We start from the raw sequence: 8,934 nt of genomic DNA on the forward strand, positions 1-8,934 counted from the left end.
TGGGCAAGCTTGAAGTGTTGGGCCCAAGCCTAGCCTTACAGTTTGTTGTGCTAAAAATGATTTTGATAAACCATGTTATATTATTAATTAGTTAAGATTAATTAAGTTATAATTAGTTAATAATTATATACTTTATTTATAAATAAAATAATTATCATATTATGTTTTATTAACAATATAATTAATAAATGTAACCTATTAATGATACTTGATTTGATTATATATGAGTAATAAATTATCTTTATACTAAAAAAAGTAATTATTACTATCCTTTGATAGATGATAATGTCTTTTTGAAAAATTAACACCCACCTATCAAACAAAACCCAAAAATCACATCCATTGGTCCAAAAAAATTCTAAAAAAATGAGTCACGTCAAACCATAAAATCAAAAAAAGGAGAAAAAAGATGGAAGCCACGTCAAACCATTCCGTTTTGTTATATACATATAGATAAGCTTTTATATATCATAAGACCTTTTGCTTGAGTTCAATCTACGCCCAACCCCAAGAATTAGGCCCAGGCCTGAGCCTGAACCAAGCCCAAGGTCAAGCTCAAACTGTTCAACATGGGCCCAGTCCGTTCTAAAATTTTATGCTCGGGTCTGGGTCCAACTCAGATTGGTCCATCAGTGCAAATATATGTGCATATGCATGCAGGCGTATATCTTAAATATATATATATATATATATATATATATATATATATATATATATATATATATATATATATGTCAAGCTGGGCTCAGGTTGGGATAAGATCAGGCTGAGTTTGGACTTTGGACTACCAAAGGGTTACATTTAAGTCCAACTTGAAAAATATAAAAACCTGAACTTTTCGGTCGGACCCTACCTGAGGACCAAAAGTTCAAGCCCAACTTGCATAAATTACAGGTTGGGTTGGTCCAAAATTGGTTTGGGCCCACCCAAGTTGCACCCTAATTCAAATTGGAAAAATGACAGTTCAGCCCAGTGTCAGAATTTTTAGGCCTAATGTACAGTTGGGATAGGTGCCAGGTAGGCATTGGTGTATAGAATGGGGTTATTTGACATTTTGAAATTTTATAGGTCTGCAGTGAAATTTAGAAATCTTCAATGGGCCTATCTGTGCTTTTCCGGTTCAAATTTTAGTATTTAGAATAAAATTGGATTTGAGATTTAGAAGGTTTTTTTTTCATTTTATTGTTTTTTTTTGTTTTATATCTAATTTTATAAATTTATACTAATTTTTTTTTATAAATTTGTGGGTATATTAATCAAATTAGATTTGAATCGAATATCTAATAAAAAGATAAGTCGAATTTGAATATATGTTTTGCATACTCATTAGATATCAAATGGATATACCATGAAGTTTGGATCTTACTAGATGGGATTTGAATATATGTTTTGGGGAATGTGACTGGTATAGCCTGTTGAATTGAACTTCTAGCCATTCCAGTGGGATCCCTATCAGATGAATGGTCTAAATTGCCAAGAAGATTTTTCCACGTGGCAAAATAGGTTGTTTATCGTGTAGGAAAGATCCCTACTTGATCTGACTGGTGGTATTTTTCCTATTATATATACATAAACTTAGGGCTGTCAACAGGTCGGATTTATCCAATGAGACTGAATCGAATAAAATGTTTATAGTTTCATAATTTTGTCCCAATTAATATCTGGGTAACTCTCTCGAATTTAGACTTGAAACGGATTATTTTATTGAATATGTAATATTTTTTAATTTTTTATAATTTTTATCATATTTTAAGCTTGGAATGATAAATTTGATAAATAATAAACAAGATAATTGAAGCTGCTCGATCCAAGTTGGTGTAGGAATCGAGGTCGCAGTCAGATAATCTTTGCCACTTGGGTGGAGCCAATGTGGAAGGACAGCTATGCACTCCAAGATCTGCGATCAAGAAAGGAATCAGAGGCTTGAGGAATTATCCCCGGGTAGACACTTCATGCTGAAGTTAGTAGAAAGCAATGGAATTGGGCCAAGCAGTTCATGGACATTGTTGGTCTGAACAGAGTAACGGTATGGGTGCTAAGAGTTGGAATCCCTTATCTTGGGAGATATCTTTTCATTGCCAATGAGTCGTGTCATGGTTGAATAAGGCTTCCAGGGTGATCGGGATAAGGTTAATTGCAAAGGTCTTCAGGATAAGACCTAATCCTACCGAAGTTGTCCTCATCTATCTTTTTGTCTTAATCGCACTTATCCACGTGACGTGGAGTCGACGTGGCTGGGCAGATGAGATAGGGCTGCGGAGATGACGTGGCACTAACATGGCCGAGGAGGTATGACGGACACATGGCGTTCGAAGCCAGCTCAACTATAACCCGAACAATAATATTAATTAGAAATGCTTAATTTATTAACATATAAATAATTTAGTATTTTTTTATCATTTTTATTAAGGTTATATTGTCTAAATTTAAACTTCAAATTATTATTTAAAAAATAAATATTATTTTCAGTATGATTGAGTCAATTGGGGCTGAACCCACTAGACCCGACTATTAACTGGGATGGTTTTGGATCAATACTTTTGTTCAGTTCGAGACTGGTGCTACAGTTCTACTCGAACCCAAACCCGATCAATAATTGGCAGCCCTGATGAACTATGTAACCAATTGGGTGCTTAATGAGCCGATCAGATATCAAATACAACAATGGGACACATACTAAGATCAGCTGACCGGCTGCTTGATTACATGTATGGCCTGTTCTGTCTAATTTGGGCCACATCCTGGTCTGCTCCAAATTGGCACAAGGACCCATCTTTTTCCTGCTCTCTTTGTGGGGTCCGGGTGGAAAGTTGGAAGCAGTCTTGGTCGAGTTGGTTGAAGGTTGGACTCAAATTTTAAATATATCAGATGAGCATTGCTTAGTTATCGCCACCAAATCCTGCTGCATGGGTCCCACTTAATCTCATCACCTCTGGCTCTGGGGATATACTTTTAATTCATTGGAGGGGATACCTTGATTCCTTCACCGACAAAGTCACAAAACAAAGATTGAAGCCCCACAGAATGGGATCTTTGTTTGGTCTACATAGGGAAGGAGCTGATGCAGCTCTGATGTGGATTGCTTCTTTTCCTTGTATAACTACTCTACAACTTGCCTTAATCTCTCTATCAAGTGGGCCCATATGAGATGAATACGTAGAGAGAGAGAGAGAGAGAGAGAGAGAAGAGACTTTAGCTGTATGGCTTACTACCTTCCACCTCTTGATTAGAGAGAGAAAGAGAGAATATATAAACATAAGACCCAGTTTAGTTGCAGTTAATTTGCTTTAGTGTAAATGCATGTAAGTGCAAATAAGTTGATTGCATTATTTGGTTTATCTCTTGTTCTATTTGATTTTGTCATGGGTAGTAAAACATGAAGTAAGATGACGTTGTCTCTACTTTATATGCAAGAGAATGTAGGTAGGAAGAGGGTTATTTGTTTAGGATTGAGGTAGGAAGCTAGTTGCTGTGATCCTCACTTTATATGGGAGAGAATCTATTTTTGAGATGCAAAATTTGCACAAAAAAAACAAAGAATAAATTTTGTTTGTAAATCATAACTACAAATGGATGCAATACTAAACCTAAGTCCAAAATTTGTACTCAGTCCAGATTTACATTACAAACAAAAAAGAGTATGATGAACTGATCATTAATTATGTCCTTATTTGAGACTGAGACAGCTTTTTGAGGGAAATGTTGTATAGTTGATTATTGGGTTTCATTCATGGATAAATTTCTGTAATCTTATCTGATAGTTTCTTTCATTCCTTAAGATAAAAGTTAATGACTACATCACTATAAAGGCTTGGCATTTAACTAATAGATTGGTGTGGTGTGGCTGTCTTTTTCTTTCTTTTATTTGATTTAGATATTAAAAATGAAAGCTAGTATCACAAAGTTAGGATGCTAAGATGCCAGCACAAAAGCTACAAGGGCACATTAGAGGTACAGTCAGCATGAAAAAGACCATGGTGCTTTGTAAGGATCACTGAAGGATGCTGCTCCCTATGGCCCATCTACTTTTGAAAGCTCAGATTCTGATCAGACAAGTAATCCATCACAAGTAGATTCTGTGCCCCACCCAATTTATTTGAGTTCTACCAATATTGGGTATGATAAATATTTCAGCAGTCCAAGTGTATGGCTAGGATGAGAGGAGCATTAAGTTTGATGTGTAGATGGAAAGATGCTGACTCAGCGCCACGATATCAAGATAAGTTACTTAAGTCTTTGGTTGTAAGCATTGTTGACCCCAACTGAACATATTAATTTGTTGACTTGGACCCACCAACTGCTTGTCTAGAAGATACCAGAAAATAGAGCCTCTCCTTGAGATTCTGTTGGACCAACTTAATTCTATAAATAACCAAAGAAATATGAAATAAACAATTCGTCATTTTTGCTGAGGTTTTCAACAACTGCCTGCGGTGGACGACCTCCGGCACTAACAAATAAACTGGTCAGCACCGCTACCAGAATTTTTGTTTGTTTGAATGAAAAGCGTCTGAATTTTGAACTGCAGTAGTCTACTACGATTAGCTCTAGGGATGGCAATGATGATTTGGGTAAGAAGTTGCACAACCTATCGAACCGTTGGAAACCGAATCGAAAAATCGGTTAATCAATATACAAAACTGGTAGTTAATCAATCGAATTGACTGGTATACATATATTTCTATATATTTTATATATATATTTATGTATATTATATATTATATATATTATTTAAAATATAATATTATATATATATATATATATATATTTATAATATATATTGTAAAAACTAAAAAACCAAAAAATCAATGGTTAATCGAACCGGTCAACCGGTTAACCGACTAGATTCAGTTCAGTTCCGGTTACCAGTTTTTAAAAAACCGATAATACCGGTTCGATTCCAAAAAATTCCACACGGTTATCAAACTGTGAGCACCCCTAACACAATTTGGGCCTGACCTGGATATCTAGACCAGATTAGTGAGAGAGAACTTAGTTGATTTTGGCAAATCTTATGTGGGTTTGTAAAAAATGGAGACCAGATCTGCTCCTCACACCTGGCGCCTCACGTGTACATCCTACCATGCATTGGGAACATGTCCCATACTTATTAGTTATTATTCATGGGAGATGTTCCCAATACACGGTGGATATACATGTGAGACACCCATTTGTGAGGAGCAGATCCTGTCTCTAAAAAATGACCCACTTCTGTCTGGTGGGACCCTTCAGTGTTTTTGAACCACTGTTGACTCGGACAATTGGACCTTTTGGTTTGGGAACCGTCTAGGCTATTGGTTCCAATTCACCCTTAATCTGATCTTTGGCCAAAAACCATTGATTTATTTAGTAATCTAATGACCTGGGCAGTCGAACTGTTGGCCCATTCAATCCGTTCAACAATTTTGGCCGTTTTTTATTTTTTTAAGTTAGAATGGGCCGTTCATTCAAATCAAATGATCGAACCGTTAACCCAAAAATCAATAACCAAAACAGTTCCGGTTCTGGTCGGTTTTTAAAACCTTGACCTCAAAACTTAACTAGTCGGAAATGTGGAAAGCTTTCCACATGCCATTTAATTTATTAATTTATTTGTTGAAATTTATGAGAGAGGTCCCTCCACCCCCATGTTAGTCTTTTCTCCTGCGCTGTTGCAAGAGCAAATCTTTCAGCAATGCCAACGTAACCAACGTGCCATGTTGGGAAGAGCCTTGTTGATAGTCCAGAATTTTGAATTTAGGTAGTCAAATGGGTTGGGGGTATTAAAAAGAACTTAGGCTCCTACCTGGTTTAGGAAATGCGTCCGACCAAGTGCTTAATTTTAGGGTTTATAATTAGGATTTAGGGTTTAAAATGGGGGATTTTGATAAAGATAAGAATTTAGGGTTTAATGTATATATTAATAGGTGGTTTAGGATTTTGTATAAAAAAGTAATATAATATATGTGGGGTATGAATTGAGGGATGCACGAGGGCCCATTGACCTACACTACGTGGAAAGTTAGCTTTCCATGGGTTTGAACCTACACTTCATTGGAGCCAACCACCTAACCTATACTATCATTGGCCAGCCCCTCCCTTTCTACTATCTTCTAAACAAATATGATATTGTTACAAAGCTGCCAAAGTTTACTGAAAGCTTTCCCCACACCAAAACTAATAAAAATAATTCTAACTAATCACAGTGTTGTGACTTTCTACCTAAGTATTCTCTTTCTATTAGCATAGATAGATATAATCTATAAAAGTAACAACGAATGAAATGAACTAACCTTATCTACTTTTCCCCTTTTACTTAGAGAAGAATTCAGAAAAGGGATGCCTTGCATTGCCTCCTCCAAGCTCTTTGAAAAGCCATGAGACCCACTGAAATCTGTATCCCTTTTTTATGAGTTGATGTCTTTTGACTTTATTCCTTTTGATGAGCCATAGATGACTCTGCATCAGAATTTTCTGATTCACCTCCAACTCTGTCTATTCCTTTAAATACAATAACAAATTCTACCCTTTCCTCCACCATTAAAAGCCACTCCTCTTCCACAATTCTTGCACTGGAAGACATCTCAGAGCACTAGTCTCAGGCCAAGAGAGTGAAGGAGATTGTCAGATTGAGTTGGGATAGAGAGCAGGTTGTAATACTACTTGTCTAACAATGAAGAACCCGGTTCCTGATCATGTCATTGGAATTCCAGTCAGCTCGATTACATATGCGCTTATTGGATCAGCAGGGGCAAAGAAGCTTTGTTCTGGACCTGAAACAGTTAGCCCCTACCTTCTTTCCTCTCCTTCAGATGGGTCTCATAGATCCAAACAAAGTAATTCCTCTTCTTCAAATGGGTCTCCCTGCAGATCTCTTTACTGTGTCCACTACTGCATGCGAATATCAAATATGCAGATAATCTATTGAAAGTTTTACTAATCATTTGACTTGGGAATTGCAGAAAGAGTAGATTCACTGATCGAATGGATGAACAAATTTGGCAAGAAAGCCGACAGTTTTGCGCACGGAGTCCGCGAGCATGGTAATTGTCTTCACTGAACATGTTTTAAGTTCCAAGCTTTGGAGTTCAAATTATCATGTTTTCTTATTCTTTTTACTGAATTCAAATCAAGAAGTTCTCTTGAAACTAATTTTCAGTAGTGGTGGAAACGATCTGTAGCCAAAGCTAATTCTGGTTTCTAAACCTTTTCTTTTGTTATATGTTAGTTTGTGAGAAGAAATTCAATGTTTTTATTGATTTTCTTTTGTTGGTGTTACAGTGAGGTTGGGGTCCAAGGTAACCGAAACTGTGAAAGGGAAGTTAAGCTTGGGAGCCAGAATTCTTCAAGGAGGTGGGGTGGAAAGGGTATTCAAACAGATTTTCAGAGTAAGAGAAGGAGAGAAACTGTTGAGAGCCTCACAGTGCTATTTGTCAACAACAGCTGGTCCTATTGCAGGGCTCCTCTTTATCTCCACTGAAAAGGTTGCCTTCTGCAGTGAGAGATCCCTCGCATTCTCTTCTCCAACTGGAGAATTGGTCAGAGCACCTTACAAGGTAATTCAGACAAGACCCACAAAAATTTTGTTAAGTACTCTATTGGTTGATTCATTGTAGACAATATCACAAGTAGGATAGACAAAATATTACTCAATTTGGAGACAAAAAATAGTTGGGCCAATAAATATCTGCTATCAGAGCCATTGAATTGCAAATCCCAACTTGGATGGTGAACAAGAATCAGATGGTCATATATTTGTTGTGGGTTACATTAATTCTGAATTAATTATTTAAAACATTCTCTTGGAAGCCTTCACCTGTCACTGACCTAATGAATTCTCCTCTGCAGGTCTCGATTCCACTGAGGAAGATAAAGAGAGCCAACCAAAGTGAGAATGTGAACAGGCCAACACAGAAGTACATAGAAATAGTTACAGTGGACAATTTTGATTTCTGGTTTATGGGATTTCTAAACTATCAGAAATCATTCAAGTATCTTCAGCTGGCCATCTCTCAATCTTAGTCGAGTTACTAGCTCTCTCTCTGAAGTGGTTTTACTTATAAGGGAAAGCAAATTTTCCCTTGGCTTCATTATATGCCTTTATATGGGAACACATTTTTGTATAAAATTTTCCATAATTAATGTAATGTCTGTCCATTTCTTTTTTCTAGTTGTGTCCATACATGTATGTATAATTTGCCAAGAGTGATACTTGTTTTGGATATGTCATCAGCTCTCGCAGTGTAAGAATTTGTTCATTCTCAACTTAGCTCAACAAAGCCCAATTTCAACGACTTCAGTTTGGCTTCGGCATTCCACTCCATCTCTTTCTTCTTTCTTCTTCTTTTTTCTTTTTTTTTTTTTCTGGGGGGGGGGGGGATGGTGGGGGAGGAGGGAAGGCATTCCATTCTATCTAGAGCCTGTGTATTTGCAATGTAATGGGAATAATCTTTGGCATACTGGGCTCACAATTCTGGGCCTTCTAACTTGGACCGGTTCAACCAAAAAACTTAATAGGCCCAACCAGACTAGAGAAGATTGTTGGACAGTCAACCCAAGATTGCAACTTTTACCAAAAAAAGGTAAATTTCTGAAACCTCCCTTTAAGTTGGTTATTGCAATCACCTTCCCTGAACTTTCTAACATAGTTGCAAGTAGACCCCTTTTGTTAAAATCCTTTAATAAGAGACACATGAATGTCCAAAATACCCATGCAGTTACTATTAAGGCTGTTTCTACGATAACGGTGAAAACAACACAAACTTTATGGACAACAACAACAACAGCAATAAATAGAGTTTAAAGTTGCAGTTTTACCTTTTATCATTGATATGAAGGGAAAATTGGAAAATAAATCAATTTTTGACAATAAATTGGAAGAACTTGGGGGTAGCGATTGATATGAAGAGAAAATTTGAAAAATGAACATTTTGGTCAAAGTAACTATATGGGTAT

At 36.5% G+C, this 8,934-nt stretch overlaps 1 protein-coding gene across 1 annotated transcript; it reads left to right on the forward strand.

The window, feature by feature from the left end:
- The first annotated feature begins 6,275 nt into the window (after positions 1 to 6,275).
- On the forward strand, positions 6,276 to 8,278 carry LOC148864117 (GEM-like protein 4). Its single transcript, XM_088975265.1, has 4 exons — positions 6,276 to 6,815; positions 6,942 to 7,022; positions 7,261 to 7,535; positions 7,828 to 8,278. Exons 1-4 carry the CDS (start codon positions 6,653 to 6,655, stop codon positions 7,999 to 8,001), a joined length of 693 nt encoding a protein of 230 aa, XP_088831391.1. The 5' UTR covers positions 6,276 to 6,652; the 3' UTR covers positions 8,002 to 8,278.
- Positions 8,279 to 8,934: the final 656 nt, after the last annotated feature.

This window comes from Nelumbo lutea, chromosome 3 (assembly GCF_056320005.1).
Source record: "Nelumbo lutea isolate HS-2025 chromosome 3, American lotus-T2T, whole genome shotgun sequence".
Taxonomy (NCBI): domain Eukaryota; kingdom Viridiplantae; phylum Streptophyta; class Magnoliopsida; order Proteales; family Nelumbonaceae; genus Nelumbo; species Nelumbo lutea.

Coding starts and splice junctions, on each gene's coding strand:
- LOC148864117 (XM_088975265.1), top strand. CDS start 6,653: ATGAAGAACCCGGTTCCTGATCATGTCATTGGAATTCCAGTCAGCTCG. Junction 6,816..6,941: donor GTCTCATAGATCCAAACAAA/GTAATTCCTCTT, acceptor TGGGAATTGCAG/AAAGAGTAGATTCACTGATC. Junction 7,536..7,827: donor TGGTCAGAGCACCTTACAAG/GTAATTCAGACA, acceptor TCTCCTCTGCAG/GTCTCGATTCCACTGAGGAA.